The 17087-nt window shown below is 50.4% G+C and overlaps 1 protein-coding gene across 2 annotated transcripts in view; it reads left to right on the top strand.

The window, feature by feature from the left end:
• BMP7 (bone morphogenetic protein 7) overlaps positions 1-16360 on the top strand; it is an 83766-nt gene extending 67406 nt beyond the window's left edge. The window contains exons 4-7 of one of the 2 annotated variants that reach the window (XM_040248641.1): positions 5476-5673; positions 10569-10645; positions 12492-12602; positions 14315-16360. In XM_040248641.1, coding sequence (XP_040104575.1) covers positions 5476-5673; positions 10569-10645; positions 12492-12602; positions 14315-14464 — 536 coding nt within the window. In that variant the 3' untranslated portion in view covers positions 14465-16360. The remainder of the gene's footprint in view (positions 1-5475; positions 5674-10568; positions 10646-12491; positions 12603-14314) is intronic. The other variant, XM_040248642.1, reaches the window with a different exon arrangement.
• The last annotated feature ends 727 nt before the right edge of the window (positions 16361-17087 follow it).

The following is a 17087-nucleotide window of genomic DNA, read 5'->3' as shown; positions in this document are numbered from 1 at the left end:
TTACCACAGGTGGCATACTGGTCAGGATCTAGCTGCCTGCACAGACAGGCAGTCTGAGGGCTGGTGACCAGTCCCGCCTCTGATCTCTCCTGCCTATGGGCCAGAGTTTTGGTGAAACGAGCTTTGGGTCCCGTCTGAGAGCTCTAGCCTGTGTGGGAACAGTGGGTGCAGAGGACCATCCCTGCCCCGAGTTGCTGATTATTTGTAGGAGGACAATGTGTGTTCAGGGCCCAGAGAGGCTGCTCTGAGCACTATGGGGGTCCAGGGGAGGGCCTGGTGGGTGGGGGCTTGTTTCTGGACCCCCACTTGGCGTCCCCTCTCCCCACTCTATCTGCTCCCCACACACCAGCCCCAGTGGGCCTCTTACCACCGAACTCTAGCCCTGCCACATCCCCTGGGGCTGCTGTCACATCTGGAACATGACCCCAAGCCCCCATGGAGACCTCATGTGACTCACCGCTGACCAGTCCCCCTTCGTCCCTGAGCGCATCTCCCTCTCTGCTCAGCTCATGGGGGCTGCCACCTTGCTTGGTGCTATGCCCAGCATCAGCACAGCACACTGCCTGGCACACAGTGGGGGCTCCATGAATCGTTGTTGATTGAACCACTAAATGAATAAGCAAGTTGTTTGTTCAAATCTGGGACGGAAGGGGACAAGGCAAAGGGATTTGCAGATGCAAGACCCCTCAGCAGCCACAAGAGATGAGATCAACATGCATTTCATTGACAAGGAAAGATGTCCACAGTATGTTGCCCCCAAACCAGTTTTTTTGTGAAACAACAAGGACAGCACTAAGTAGTGTTTTCATAACCTCCCACCCTAACAAGAAGAAAAGCTATGACAAACCTAGACAGCGTATTAAGAAGCAAAGACATCACTTTGACGACAAAGATCCATAGTCAAATGTCCGGTTTTTCTAGTAATCATGTCTCAGTGTGAGAGTTGGACCATAAAGAAGGCTGAGTGCTAAAGAATTGATGCTTTTGAACCACGGTGCTGGAGAAGACTCTTGAGAGTCGCTTAAACAGGAAACAGATCAAAACAGTCACTCCTAAAGGAAATCAACCCTGAATATTCATTGGAAGGTCAGATACTGTAGCTCCAATACTTGGGCTACCTGAGGTGAAGAGCTGACTCATTGGAAAAGACCCTGATGCTGGGAAAGATTGAAGGCAAAAAGAGAAGGGAGTGACAGAGGATGAGATGGTGAGACAGCATCACCGACTCAATAGACATGAATCTGAGCAAACTCCAAAAGATAGTGAAGGACAGGGGAGTCTGGCATGCTGCAGACCATGGGGTCACAAAGAGTTGGACATTGACTTAGCACCTGAACAACAGCAACCCCAAGAGGAAGCCAGGGGATGGAGCCAGTTCGGAGTCCTTCATTCCGCGTTCTTCCCAATTAGCAGGGTCACATAGTTGATGTTTCAAGGAACACCAGGGAGAAGATGAGTCTGGGAGAGAGCTGTCTCCTCCCCCACCCCTGGGTGGCTCTTTGAGGTGTAGCCCTGAGTGAAGAGGGCCTCTAAGCTCATGTCAGCCTCCACCCTGTGTTAGGGAACCTTGACCTCTTTTTAGCACATGGGGCAGCCCAGGAGGGAGACTGGGGTATTTGCAGCTCTGGGACATGCTGATGTCACAGCTGAGAACTTGACCTTTGGCTCCAACAGAACAGGGTTCAAATCCTGGTTTCACCACTGACCTGTTGCAAGGCCTTCATAGTGTAACCTTTCTTCTCTTTATAAAGTGACATCGCAATATCTGTTCTGTGGGACCATGTAGAGGGTTGGATGGCCTGTGAGTGCTCCATCCGCTGTTGGCATGGAAGGCACTTGTTCATTTAGTAAATGGTCATTAAATCCATGAGTGCCAGGCACTGTGATAGGCATCCTTATACTATTTATTAACAAAAACTGTCTCCCAGCATTCAGTGGATGGATCATTCCTACCCCTGTGGTTTTTTTTAATTAATGAATTAGTTTATGTATTATTTACTTTTGACCTGCTGCGTGCAGGCTTCCTCTAGTTGTGGCAAGTGGGGGCTACTGTTCGTTTTGGTGCTGGAGCTTCTCATTGCAGTCGCTTTTCTTGTTGTGGAGCACGGGCTATAGAGCAAGGTGGCTTCGGTATTTGTGACGTGGGCTTAGTTGCTCTGAGGGATGTGAGATATTCCCAGACCAAGGATCAAACCAGTTTCCCCGGCATTGGCAGGCAGGTTCTTTACCACTGGACCATCAGGGAAGTCCTTGTCCTTTTTTTTTCTTCTTTGTACTTTAAAAAACTAACTTATAACTCACAAAACGTGGAATTCACCATCTAGTCGTTTTTAGTACATTTACCTTCTTGTATAGTCATCGCACTGTCCAGTGGTCTTCCCCGTAAGTGACTTCCTGTCCATTAGCACTCACCCCATGCCCTTCCTTCCCCAGGCTCCTGGAAACCATAAATTTACTTTCTGTTTCTATGGATTTACCTATTCTGGACATTTTGTATGAATGAAATCATATAATATGTGATGTTTTGTGACTGGTTTCTTTCACATAGCATAACGTTTCCAAAGTTCATCCATGCTGTAACATGGATCTGTACTTCATTTTTTTTTTAATAGAGAATAGTATTCCTTTGTATGGATACACCACATTTTATTTATCCATTCATTAGCTAATGGACATTTGGGTTGTTTCCACATTTTGGCTGTTATGAATAATGCTGCTGTGAACACTTGTGAACCTATGTTTTTAGTTCTCTTGGGTGTATACTTAGGGGTGGAATTGCTGGGTTGTATGAGAACTCTGTGTATAACTCTTTGAGGAACTGCCAAACTGTTTTTCAAAATACCTGCAACTTTTTTATAACCCCAACAGCAGCATATGAAGGTTCTACTCATTCCACATCCTCACCAATATTTGTTTTTTGTCTGCCTTTATTTTAGCCATCTTAGTGGGAGTGAAGTGACATTTCACTCTAGTTTTCCATACTCCTGTGTTTTGTTGAAGCTGAATGTCTGTTGTGGTGACACAGCTTTTACCTTTTGAGCCTTACTCTTTTCTCATATTTGGTGACAGAAGGGGAATAATCCATACCCACCCTCTGAGTGCCTGTGCTCCGCCAGGCCCAAGATAACTTGCTACCCCGTTCCCTAGTCCCCAAGCCTCTAAGAAAAGGGGGTAAGAAAAACTCTAAGATGGCAACTTGTACTAAACAATCAAAGAGGTTTATTCATTTGGGTGATTGAGGCAAGAATCCGGCCAGCTTTAGAACTGGTTTGATCCAGTGGCTCAGTGATATCACCAGAAATCACATGTCTGCTGTTCTCTCTGCCCTTCCTTCCACCAGCCCAGCCCCATTTGGTGATGTAGTCCACCTATGGTTGCCAGATGGTGGCTGTTTCTGGGCTCTCCTTCCTCCCTCAATGCTGTCCAGGGAAAGAGAAGGTTGCTCTGAACCCTACACTTGGAAACTTCCATTCATTGGCTCAACTGGGTCACTTGAACCAATCACTATGGCTGGAGGGTTGGCTGCTGAGTATTAGAATACAGGCCCCGCCCACTATGGCCAGGCTGGAGTCAGTTTGAGACACAGCTGCCTAAATAAAAATTGAGTTGAACAGCAAGAAATGGGGTGGGGTGGGGGAGGGCATGGATGAGACAATTGGCATTGCCCCTGTTTCACAGATGAGGAAATAGAGGCCCCAGCATGCAGCTTCCTCATGGGCTGGTCACCTGCAGACGTAAGTTTCAGCCACCTGGAGACCCTCTTCCCTCTGTCTTCCCATTTCTCAGCTGAGGCTGTGGGACCCTGGACCTGGCTGTACTGCCAGTGGCCAAAGTGAGCCAGACACCTTCCCTCAGAGGTGCAGTGACTGCATTTAGTGGATCTGAAACAGCATCAGATTTTCAGGGAGGCATTTTTATTTTGCCCTAACAGCCTTCTCGGGGGAGAGGGGTGGTGCATAGTTCCTAGGGGCTCGACTTTAATGGTTTCTTTTATAGAATCATTCAAATTATAGATGAGTGAACTCGAGGAAACCCTGCTAAAGAATGCAGGAAAGCTGGCGTTAACAGGGACTAAGGTGAAGTAGTGGTGGGTGGAGGAGCTGTTTTGAACATTTGCTGTAATACAGCTAAAGCAAATGTCCCTGATGCTGAGCTGGTCCTTGGACGTCTGGGTTTGTGGACATCTGGCCTGTCTGGAGAGCTCCAAGTAAAGTTGATTCCAGAGTGACTGGGCCCAGTGCCTTCGCTGTCCTCCAGCCCCTTTCACCAAACTTGCAGGGACCATATCTGTCATGATTAAGCAGCCTGCCCTGGTTTCAAATTCAGCTCCCTCACTTCCAGGCTCGTTGTCCTTGGGCAAGTTTTCAGCCTCTCTGAGCTGTTTTGTCTTCTTGCTTTATCTTCTTTTGGAATACTTATCACCACTGGACATGGTAGTAGTTATTGACCGGGGGAACTTCTGCAGAAATTAACACTTGCGGCTGGCAATTTGTCATGTAAGTGAACACTGAGATGTCTCTGATCAGTTAACATTGGAGTAACAACACATTTTAATACGTCTCAATAATGAGTTAAGTATGTATTGACCAATGGCTTCATTGTTGCTGCAGCTGGTAGCCTGTTCTTAGCCCCCATCACACTGGACCCACCCTCAGAGCACAGAACACCATGACTGCCTCACCCGCCTTCTCACCCAGTATCCAGGGTTGCCAATTCTCTTGGCATCCCTCTTCCTCTTGTTCTGGCGTCCTTCAGATCCTTTGCCACCGAGCAGTGCTTGTGCACAACCTCTGCTGCATTCCCCAGACCTCTCAGATGGAGCCAGGGCCCCTGGGTTCAGCCCTCATGTCACTTGTCTGATCTCCTGGACCACTGTCCTGAACTAGCATCTAATCTAATGAGCACTTCCGGTGTGCAGAGGTCTGCTGGGAGCATTTGTGTGTCAAATGGCAGAGGCCGGATGTGAACCCAGGAAGGCGGGCCCAGGGCCAGAGCCTGTCCTGCCTCCAAGGCTGTCTCTCCTGCTGGTGAAGTTGATTCCAGATGTGGCTGGGCCCAGGTGAAGAGGGATGGGGAGTCAGACCAGGACTCAGAGGTTCCACTGCCTGCCCACCACCCCCCTTCCTTTGGGCGTCAGGTGGGGGTTTCAGTCGCGAGCCGCTGAGTCACACTGTGTCACACCCCTCCCGGCTCCGTTTGTCTCCATGCACACATCACCACGGGCTCCCTGCCCTGCATGATTCCTGCCTGCCTTCCCCACCAGTGTGCACGCCCAGAGGCCAGGGAGTTCTCTCTGTGACTCCCACTGTATTCCAAGTTCCTAGGACAACCTGGTGTAGAGGCAGAGCTGAGGCCATGCTTGTGATGGAGGAGTGGCGAGTACACGGATGGACACTGTGAGGTTCACTAACGTGACATCTGTTCAGCCCTTCCCACTAATCACCTGTTCTGTGCATTTGACTGCTTCCCATATAGGACAGAGCATCAACCCCAAGTTGGCGGGCCTGATCGGGCGGCAAGGGCCCCAGAACAAGCAGCCCTTCATGGTGGCCTTCTTCAAGGCCACTGAAGTCCACCTCCGCAGCACCCGCTCCACAGGGGGCAAGCAGCGCAGCCAGAATCGCTCCAAGACGCCCAAGAACCAGGAAGCCCTGCGGGTGGCCAACGTCGCAGGTACACCGGGATGGGGGGTTTACTCCATGGACCCTGAGAAGTCCACAGGGACTCCAGCCAGGGGTGGCTCAACATCCATGCATGTGCTCCACAGATGGTTTTGGAACCCATACAGCAGGAAGCACCACCCACAGAATCCCTTCCTGCCCAGAGCTCACCATCTTCATTGTGTAAATTGTGTCATAAATTCATTTTGAAATGCAAGTAGCAGAACATGAGTATCACAGAATGCCAAATCATGTGAAATTTCTAAACAAACAAAACAAGAGCTACAAATAAATGAAGGAAAACTATAAAAACATACACAGAGGGAAGACTTCACCCATCATCCTGAGGAAGGGAGGGAGAAAAAGTGAGGGGGAGTTGCTATATCTTTAATTTTATTTCTTTAAGTGAAATGCATTTGAAACTCGTGGCAAACTTTAACACTTGCTGAACATGGATGGTAAGATTTTCTTGTAGAGCCTTCCCAGCTCTGGGTTCATCATGAGCTGGAAAAGGCCTGGGGTTGGTGGGAGGAAGTGTGGAAGGGAGCGTGGGGTGTTTAGAAGGGTGAGGGGGTGTGGCAGAGCAGCCCCCACCCTCAGATCCACATATATTGTCAATAGCTTCTTCTGCCTTACCTGGAAGGTCATTTCCAGAATTGCTGTTCATTTTCCTTTTCAGAGAAAATCAAAAATACAGTTACTGTGATTGGTGATGTTTCTTAAGAGCAGGGCGCCCTGCCAGATGGACTCCAGTGAGTCTGTGTGGTTCCAGAGTTTGTGCGCAGAGATTTTGTAAGAATTCTTTTCTGGCAGGTGCATCGACTCTTTTATAGGCTGCTCAAGTAGAATCTGATCCCCCCAATTAAAAAGCAACAAAATCTCTTCATTTGTATTTTAAGCATGCTCTATGCCAGGTTCTTGGGGGTTGGAGTTCAACAGCGAAAGCCCAGCTATGGCCCACAGTTCATGCAAGGTGGGCAGAAGGGGGCTGTCATTCACAGGCACACTGATCACAGCCCTGGGAGCCAGGAGATAGTGATGAGGGACTCTTTAGGGGATGGTTCAGAGACTTCTTCAGGGTCAAGCTGGTGCCCCCAAGGTAAGATTGGGTGGGCTGGAGACCAGCACTCCAGACAGTGGGACGCACAGTGGAGGGAGTTTTCATGGCAGCTTTGGCGGCCAGTGGAGGTCAGACCACGTGGCTGGGACAGGGAGGGTGCGGCTGGGGAGTGAGCAGAGTCAAGTGTCCTCTTGGGAGCCACATCGTGAGTTTGAATTTCATCCAAAGCAAATTTGGAGGCCTTTGCAGGGTTTCAAGCTGTGATGTGGGGTGGGGTTGATAAGCAGCTCATTCTGGCTGCTCTGAGAATGGTGGGGAGCAGGGTGGGGTGCTTGGAGAGGGTCAGTGTAGGGAGACTTGCTAGAGGCTTTTCCATGTCAGGCAGGCAGGAAGTGCTGGCAAATGTCAGCCTTGCAAAATCTCTCATGTCTCAGAGGCCTGTCAGGTGTAATGGTCTAACCAAGGTAATGAAAGGGGAGGGACTGCCCTCAAAGTCTTAGAATTGCACACCCAGCTTCCCCCACCACATCCTTACCAAACTGCCATCGTCTCCACTTATATAACCCCCAGGACGGGGCCCTCACTACCTCACATGACAGCTCGTCTACCTTGACTAGGATCTGCTTTCTTGCTCTAGATTTCTACTTCCTGGTCCTGTTTGAAGTTCACCTAAATCCTGCCTGGAAGTTTAATTAAAAAAAAAAAAACCAAAGCCTGGGCCCCACCACAGTCTTAAAAAAACCAGAATCTCGTAGGGTGTGTTTGCCTGCACATGCCCATTGAAAGTGCCTTACCTCCTCCCATAATGGCTTCCCAGATGGTGCAGTGGTAAGGAATCTGCCTGCCGATGCAGGAGACATGGGTTCGATCCCTGGGTCAGGAAGATCCCCTGGAGGAGGAAATGACAACCCCTTCCAGTATTCTTGCCTAGAAAATTCCCATGGACAGAGGAGCGTAGTGGGCTTGCATCCATGGGATCACAAAGAGTCAGACACGACTGAGCGCCTGAGCATACACACACCTCCCGTGATGGGCTAAGAATCCTCCCGCAGGGGCACACAAGTAGAAGCCCCTCTCTCATGGGAGTCCTGTGTGTGTTGGAGGGACTGGACATGTTCTGCCGACCAGCCTTGCCCCCCAAAGGCCTTCAACTGCCCTTCAGACTGTGGTTTGGGGTGAGAAGCTGGGATCCTCACTTCCCTTCCACTTCCTTCTCCCACCCCCATTGGACCCAACTCCCTGGTCATTAGCCATCCTCACCAGATGACCCGTGGGGGTGGGAGCTGAGTCCAGGCAGCTGCTCAGGCGGGGCTTGCGGAGGTGGATGAAGCAGCTCCTGCTTGCCTGCCCGCTTCGGCTGGGGGTGGGTGGGGCAGGGCAGGAGGGCAGGCCAGCTGGGAGTCCACTTCTTGAGCATCTCTTCTTCATTTTCCTTGTCTTTCTGTTAAGAAGAGGTCAGAGTGAAATAGTTCTGACCACTTCCTCCCAGAGCAGCCATGTTCCAGGGGAGCCTGAAGGAGCCAGGTGTCTGGGGTCCCTGAAGGCAGAGCCAGGGCCCAGCCCATACTGACATGCCCACAACTAGCTTCAGGAGCTGCTCTTGGCCTTGGCCTGTGGGGCCTAGGGCTTCAACATTAAGCCAAATATCACTGCCTTGTTTTCAGGGTTGGGGAAACTGGCACTGAGGCCCCTACTCATAATTGATTAGACATTGCTAATTAATTAAGGCACTTTCTTCTCAGTGAGCCTGCACGTACCTTCAGATTCTTCTTTACTCAGGGCACCAAACAGCCAGCAATGTTAGTTCTCAACACACAGCTTCTTTGCCACACCCCTTGCCCAGGCTAAAGTGCTCAGACCTTTGTCTTGTTGAGGCTCCTTCACACAGCATCACAGCTGAGGTCACTCCTGTCTCTCCCCTCTCCCTTCTGCCTGTCTACAGGGAAGGAGGGGAAGAAGGCTTGTGGAGTTGCTGCCTGGGGTTACAGGCGTGGTCCCAGCGATGGAAGCCTTCCTGGATTTGCGCTCAGTGTCTGTGCCTTCCAGATGGCACAGCGTGAATGGTCCAGGAGGTTGCTCGGTTCCCCTCTGAGGGGTCCCTTGGCCTTGACCTTTGCATATGAATGACCACCAGGCCCTCAAGCAGCCCTGCTACCCTCATAGCTGGTGTTCTTGCTCTCTTTCAGCCCTCAGGTTAGGTCCTGAGGTGAGGAAGAGGGGCCCAGGACTCCCACTCCTGCTCCATCCTCCCTAACCTCCCTCACCCCCAGCGGTGGAGCTCAGTGCAGACCTTTCCCCTCCTCGCTGCCAACCGCCGACCCCAGCATCGCCGCCTCATTCCCGTCCTTCTGCCCACCACCACTCCTGTCCTGGTTCTTGCTGACTTCTAACCCTCCTCTCCACCCCACCCTGTCCTTATCCTTGGAATCTCCTGCCTGGCCCATCATCTGACTTCCTTCGGTTCTTACACAAGCACCACTTCCTCTGAAGGCTCTTGGTTAGCACCCGCAGCACAGAGCCCCCAGCACATTCTTCCTATCCTCCTCTCCTCCCTTAGTTCCTCCTTGATGCTCATCTAGATGGAACGTAATTGGTGTTTACTCATTTGGTTATCATCTGCCTCCCTTGCTGGAAGATAAGCCCCTCGATGCTTCATTCACACTTGTCGCTCCAGTGCCCAAACCAGTATCTGCAAACCCATAGATGCTCCGTAACAATTTGTGTGAAAGAACAATCAAACAAATGAATGAATGGCATACTGGGCACCAAGGTAATGAGGGCCCGAGGCACCCGAAGGCCGGTGCTGCCTGCCCCCCTCGTTGGGATCATCTCACTGGTTCTGAGTGTTTCCTAGGGGCCAGGATCTCTCCCTCCTAGAAACTTATAGGCCATTCTGTCATAATCAATTGTCATTTCCTCACTGGTTTGTACATTTTTTAAAATGTCTTCTCTCAACTCTAGATATAAAGATGTGTGTAAAATTAGGAATATTCAAAAAAAAAAAGCCAGTAGAAAGCCCGTGGGAAATTTTAGATGGAAGAGAGAGAGATTGTGGTTAAGAAAAAAAAAAAAGAATCTCTCTTGCTTCTGGGTACAGGGAAGATTGTGCAGCGGCAGCAGAGTGTGTGTTTGTGTCAGAGAGAAAGGGAGACAGAGAAAGAGATAGACACAAGGAGAGAGATAGACACAAGGAGAGAGACAGAGAAACAGATATTCCTGCATGTTTACAACTGCTCAGTTCCAAACCCCAAATTCCTACCAACTCTACATACTTCTGGAAAACCCCAGTGCATAATTTTCGTTCCGCAGAGAAACCTCAGTGTTGTGTTTTTCTGAAAGGTCAATGGGACTTGACTTTTTGCCCTCTCGTGTCTTCTCAGTGGTGGGGGCTTTGTCCCAGGCCCTGTCTGTGCCTTCTCCTGCCTCCCTCCATGGGGCTGAGCATCTCGAGGAGTGAGGCTGAGCGGAAGCAGCACATCCCCTACCCTGCCCCCATTCAGGCATGACACCCCCATTCAGGCATGATGGGATGCAGATGGACATGGATTCCCACATGGAATCCAGGCAGACATCAGCAACCAAACCAGAGAAAACAGTGTGCACAGGAGGATCCAGGGATAGCTGTCAATTAAGACTGTGTGAGAGATGGGGGCTTTGGTACCTCCCCTACGGAGGCCATTTTCAGGGGGTAGAAATGAGTTTTGAGGCTACAGATGCTTGAATGACCTTTGTGTCCAGCTCCCAAAGTTTGCTTGGGGTTGCGCCACTGCCTTAGACTGAGGAAGCATTAATGCGTGTGTTTCCTCTCCCTCCCCATGGTACTGCACCTCTGCTCCCCATCACTGCAGAAAACAGCAGCAGCGACCAGAGACAGGCATGTAAGAAGCACGAGCTATACGTCAGCTTCCGGGACCTGGGCTGGCAGGTAAGGAGGAGGGTGGCTGGGTCTGCCCCGGTGTCGGGAGCCTCTGGTATGGGCCCCCCTGTGCTCCCCACCATGGCGGTGGCACTGGGTCCCCTATGTGCAGTGAGCCGTGGTTCTCATCTCTTGAGATTCCAGCTGTTTAGTCGTTAAGTCGTGTCCAACTCTTTTGAAACCCCATGGACTGTAGCCCATCAGGCTCCTCTGTCCATGGGATTTCCCATGCAGGAAAACTGGAGTGGGTTGCCATTTCCTCCTCCAGGGGATCTTCCTGACCAGGGATTGAACCTGCGTCTCCTGCATTGACAGGTAGATTCTTTACCATTGAGCCACCTGGGAAGCCTCATGTCCTAACGAGGCTGCAGGGATGCCTCATGAAACCCAGGAGCAGAAACCTGGTTTCTGCTAGAGACTCAGGCTAGAAACGGAAGCCCAAACACTGTGGACTGTGAACCTCATTCTCCACGTGAACCCCATTGGCATCCTGCACTGGCTGCTTCCCTCAGATATGGCCAAGTCCATGTGCTGGAATCCAGCCACCTGGAGGGTGGGCCCCCACCCTCTGTGGTGTCTGTCTGCCCCTCCTTCCCCCATCTGTGCTTCAGATTCCCAGGGAAGGGGCTAATTGGCCCAGCTTAGGCTAGGTGCTTGTTCCTGAACCAATCAGGTATTATAGGGCTGGGATCATGTCCTAGGAACATGGCTGACCCCCTCTGGAACCATTTAGCTGAAGCAGGGCAAAGGGCAAGGGATGAATCCTCGAAAAAGAGTATCTCAACTGTCGATGAGTTTCTATGACCTCCTGGGTCCTTTTCTAGGCATTGGAGATGCAGCCTTGGGCATAGCAAGCTGCCTGCCTTCATGAAGCCCAAATATCCCTGGAGAGGGTGTTGTCATGAGATTACCAGGGCCACTGGTTTTGTTGTTCTTCCCTCACAGAGCTTGTATTTCCATCGGAGGGTCCAGATTGTTCCCAGAGGATAGTGTTCCCAGATACGCCCTCAGGGCTCTTGTGCACACAGACAGCTTGGAGATCTCCTGGGATTCTGTCCTCACTCTTAGGATAACATCCACAGTCTAAGGGGTTGCTCACATTCTAGTGTGGAATGGAGCCCCCAGGTGCACTTGAGCCCCTGAGGGGTGTAGTTAGTGCTAGAGCGCCATTTCTGTGCTGACCTGACCACAAAGCATCCTTTGTTGAGTCGCACAGTGTATCGGGCACTGTGCTGGGTGAAGCGAGGTCTGAAGGCTTTGTTAACAGATCATCCGTGTGCTACCACATAGCAGGGGTAAGACTGATACCCCCGGTCACCCCTGTCTGTGCCGCCTTCCAGTGAAGAGCCAGTGTGCATTCTGGGCTCAGCCCAGCCCCCTGGTTTTTCCCTCATTTTTACTGTCTGTTGGGACAAGGGCTTCACAGCTGGCTCATTGGGTAGGTAAAGAATCTGCCTGCAGTGCAGGAGATACAGGAGACGCGGGTTCGATCCCCAGGTTGGGAAGGTCCCCTGGAGGAGGGCATGGAAACCCACTCCAGTATTCTTGTCTGGAGAGTCCCATAGACAGAGGAGCCTGGCGGGCTACAGTCCCATAGTGTCTCAGTCTGAAGCGGCTGAGCACTCACGCACTGGACCGAGAAAGGCTGCCTCCTGTTTCTTCTGCCTCTGCAGGAGCCCCAGCTGCCCAGAAGGAGGTGGGCTATGCCTTTGACCTCTGGGAGCTTCGGAATCTGCCCCACAGGAGGAGGGTTTCGGCCTGGAGGGTGGGACCCTGCAGTTCCCACTCTCCGAGTGTTCTGACCACGCCCCTCACCTGACCACGCCCCCTCACGCTCTCTGATCTCTCCCGGCAGGACTGGATCATCGCACCCGAAGGCTATGCCGCCTACTACTGTGAGGGGGAGTGCGCCTTCCCTCTGAATTCCTACATGAACGCCACCAACCACGCCATCGTGCAGACGCTGGTGAGTGTGCCCTGCGCGCCGTCCGGGGTGTGGCCCACTGCTGCAGCAGGGCCACCATATCCGGCCTTATGCCCCTCCAAGCTGGGGCCACAGCAGGTCTCTAACATGTCATGAATTTCTGGAGCCCTAGGCCCTGTTGCTTTCCTGGGCCCTTCCTCCACAACATATAAGTATGATCATTGTGTATGATCTTCAACTCTGAAGTGCATTTATTTCTCCTAGTTTTAAAAGCAGCTAGAACAGTTTCATGGGCTCCTAAAAGTATCATAAATAAACATCATTGTGCCTAAGGGCAGTTGTCCTGGCCTTGCCTCAGTCTGGCTTGTTCCTGGTAGTCAGCATCCACCTTTACAGGCTTCCCCCATCCTCTGCTCCACAACATCTGGGCTTCCTACAGGTGAGGCAGGCTTGAGAGTTAGTTCCCTCCCAGAGTTCACATCTGTGCCTCCTAGCCTTGATTTCGTGGCTCAGCCATTTAAGGGTGTTTACCGAGGCAGAATCATGTAATATAGCCTAGACTCAGATCATCCAATATGGTACCCACTTTTATATGTGGCTCTTGAATACTTGAATGTGGCCAATCTCAATTGAGATGTTTTGCAACTATAAAATACACACTGAGTTTTGAAGCCTTAGTATAAAAAAATGTAAAATATCTCATTCATGACTTATGTTAAGTGTATATTGAAGTGATAATAGCTTTGAAATGCAGGGTTAAATTATATTATTTAAATTTATTTCACCTGTTTCTTTTTCATTTTGTAGAGTGTAGCTACTAGAACATTTTAAATTACACTTGTGATTTGCATTTGTTTTTCTTGGACAGGAAAGGCCTGGTCCAGAGGCCAGCAATCTTTTTCTGAAAACAGCCAGATAGTAAATATTTTTAACTTTAAGAGTCATAAGTTTTCTGTTGCAGCTATTCACCTCTGCTGTTATAATGCAGAAGCAGCCACAAACGCTGTGTGATGAATGTGTGTGGCTGTGTGCCAACAAAACTTTATTTATAAAAACATGTGGCAGAGCAGGGTTTGACCTGCAGACCAACCGTTGTCTGGCCCAGGGGTTCTCAATTTGTGGCAGTTTTGCCTCCCAGGGAATATTTGACAATGTCTGGCTTCCTCGGTGGCTCAGCGGTAAAGAATCCACCTGCAATGCAAGAGCTGCAGGAGACATGGGTTCGATCCCTGGGTCAGGAAGATCCCCTGGAGGAGGGCACGGCAACCCACTCCAGTATTCATGCCTGGAGAATCCCATGGACAGAAGAGCCTGGTGGGCTACAGTCCAACGGTCGCAAAGAGTCAGAGGCGACTGAAGCAACTTGGCATGCACGTACGGAGACATTTTTAGTTGTCACAGTTGAGGGGTGGGGGTGGAGTGCCTTTGACTTCTAGAAGTGGAGCCCAGGGATGCTGTCAAACATCCTGGAATGTCAAAGAGGACAGCCTCATGAGGGAGCATGACCCGGCCCCCAGTATCTTCCTAGCTGTATGCTGTGTGACGCTGTGTGGTCTGGTTCTCTCATCTGTAAGTCCAGGATAACCCCGGAACTGAGTTAGTTAGCCATCAAGTGCTTAGAACTGGGAGTGCCCAGTGAGTGTCACCAGTAGGGATTCTGTCCAAGTAGCACCTGTTCCTTACAGAAATATGGAGGCCAGGGAGGAGTGACTCTCCAGGTCTCACTACCACCACCGTTTTGGGGTGTATTCCAGGTGCACTTCATCAACCCAGAAACGGTGCCCAAGCCTTGCTGTGCTCCAACTCAGCTCAATGCCATCTCCGTGCTCTACTTCGATGACAGCTCCAACGTCATCCTGAAGAAATACAGAAACATGGTTGTCCGGGCTTGTGGCTGCCACTAGCTCTTCCCGGAAGTCACATGCTTCCGAGTCACGTTTTTCTGGATCCTGGGTCTCTCACCGTCCAGCACCTCCCACCTCCTCGGCGAGGAGCCAGCAGACCACCTGCATTTTGTGAGGCCTTTCCATTCCCTGTCCCCAACTATAATGCTGTAGGAGTGTTAAGGAATTTGAGAGGCAGATGGCTTTTGATCCGATTTTCATCAGCATCCTACGGACAAGATCCTACATGCTGCTGCAGGCAAAAACTAACAGGAAAAAAATATATATATATCAAGAAAAATTGCTGGGCCCCAATCACTGGCTGTGAAGTCTCAACCGTGCACTGACTCGTTCCCAGGGGTAATTACGACACCCTTCAGCCCAGCCACCAGCAGCGGGAGGAAGGGGGTGTGGCCAGGGGTGGGCACGCTCTTATTTGTGCGAGAGGAAGACGAACACAGAAGTCCCTGTAATAAATGTCACAATAAAACAAATGAATGAAAATGGTTAGGATGGTACAGATATATTTTCCTAAACAATTTATCCCCATTTCTTGATTTACTCTGATTTCATAAACAGAAGCTGTAGCTGGCAGAGGGAGTGGAGGCCCCCTTTCTGTGCCATTCCAGTTTCATTCTGAGGCTTGCCCAGGCCCATTGTTTATGTAGACTCACCCCAAAGCCAAGATTTGTCCAGTGAAGGAGAGGGAAAATTTCTCCTTGGAGTTGGGAGTGTGTTGACCTTGAAGGATAAGTAGGTTCCATCATTCAGCCAGGTGCCTGGTGGCAGAAATTAAGATAAGTGTGTGAAGCACTGGCAGACACTTGGAACTGGTTTTCCAACTCTCCCCCCAGTAGGAAGTCAGTGAGAGGTGGCAGTGAGAGAAAAGCAGTCAGGACAAAACTTGCAGTTCAATCCTGAGTTAGGGCCACCATAGCCCTATTTTAAGAAGCACACTAGCTCTTAACAAGGGTGGGTGGGCAGGAGGGTCATCCATCCCCCAAGCAGACTCCTCTATTGGCCATTGATAGCAGCATCCTAGAGTCTGGGCTCTGATGAGGGCCTCTGTAGTCACCAGTTTTCATTCGCAGACCCCTACAGGAGGACCCTGCAAAAGAATCAGCCCCTGGAAGCAAGGGAAAGGTGACACAGTGGGAGGTCTGCTAGGAGCAGGATGTGCAGATATGCATCTCAAATGGAAGGCTGAGGAAGCTGTCTTGAGAGTGTTCTGACTGGAAGGTACCATTTCTGACATGGTCCTTGGTACATGCCTCCCTCACCTTAGCCAGAAGGTTCCCAGCCTCCAGCTGCACCATGGGCCCTGGAGACCACCAGGCTGTCTGTGCACAAAGAACAGGGTTATCCAGGGGATGCCTGCAGCCCCTTGGATCTGGTCTAGTGAAGAACTGTCTCTCCATGTTGATTAAGTTAGTTCCGGGAAACACGGGGCCCTGTTCTAATTTTCTTTTATTTTTTCTTCTTCAGTAGCTTGGGCTGCAGCCTTCACTCTGCCTGGTCAATGGGGAAGAGTCAGAGTCGCTGTTTTTGTTACATTTTGTTTTGTCTATTGACAGATCTGGGGATTTGGCGTGATTCCCTCTTGCTGCAAGCTTTCACACCACGTACACCCCTAGCATCATTTGTACACTGAAACCTGTAAATAGCTGTTACAAAACAAAGAAATTATTTATGTCCATCTGAAGCTCATTTTAGACCCTCTCCAATCCCTTGTTCAGGACAACAAGCTTGCTTTCCTCCAACCTGTTTATTTTCTTATTTAAGACTATTTATTAAATGGTCAGAACGATGTACCTTCAGCCGTTGCATAGAGCAGTCCTCAGAGAAAATGCTGTATATAGACAAAATAAAAAGGGTTTTGACTTTGCAATAAAAGAAGACATTTGGTTCTGGTTTTGGGCCTGTGTATGTCTGTGTTGTTTTTTCTCCCAATGCCTGGATATTGGAGTTCTCTTGGTCTGCTGAGAACTCTTTGCCTTAGCCTCCACCATTAACACGCTGTTTATCATCCAGGCCTGGGGGAGAAAGGGACGCTCATCAGTATTCGGTACAGCTGTGTGGGGCTCCGTGCAGGAGAGATGGAACCAAACAACAAATGCGAATTTGGTAGGCTTGACTACAAAGATCCTTGATTGAATTACAGTGCAGCTGTCAGCAGCTGTTTCAAAGAGGCAGGGGGTAAATTAGCTGTGTTTACTGCTAACATAGTTGAAAGATTTAGTCATCCCAATAAAACAGAGGCACAAGAAAGAAAAAGAAATAGTAATGGGGGTAGGGGGAGTGTACACCCAAAACTTTAAAGTGACGCAGGCCCCAGAGCCCAGCATTGTCTAGTGCAAATTATTTCAGCGGTTTGGGGGCTGCTGTTGGCTCCCGGCTTGAGCCATGGATGGCCCCCAACGGGCCTGGCGAAGGCAGCCAGGGGCCTGCTGTGCACGCAGCAGTCCGTAGCCATGCAGTGTGGAGCAGTCGCTCGGGTCCCTTTCCACTTTGAAGTGCATGCTGAGGTCACCTGATGGATGTTAGAATCTGGGCCCATTCCCTGGCCCGGCTGCCTGCTCTTTCCCTGTTGCCTCAAATGAAGCAGCCGCTCCTAACAAGTTCCAGCCCCTGGTTTCCAAACCCT

This window comes from Oryx dammah, unplaced genomic scaffold (assembly GCF_014754425.2).
Source record: "Oryx dammah isolate SB20612 unplaced genomic scaffold, SCBI_Odam_1.1 HiC_scaffold_10, whole genome shotgun sequence".
NCBI lineage: Eukaryota > Metazoa > Chordata > Mammalia > Artiodactyla > Bovidae > Oryx > Oryx dammah.
This window is presented reverse-complemented; position numbering and strand designations above follow the sequence as displayed.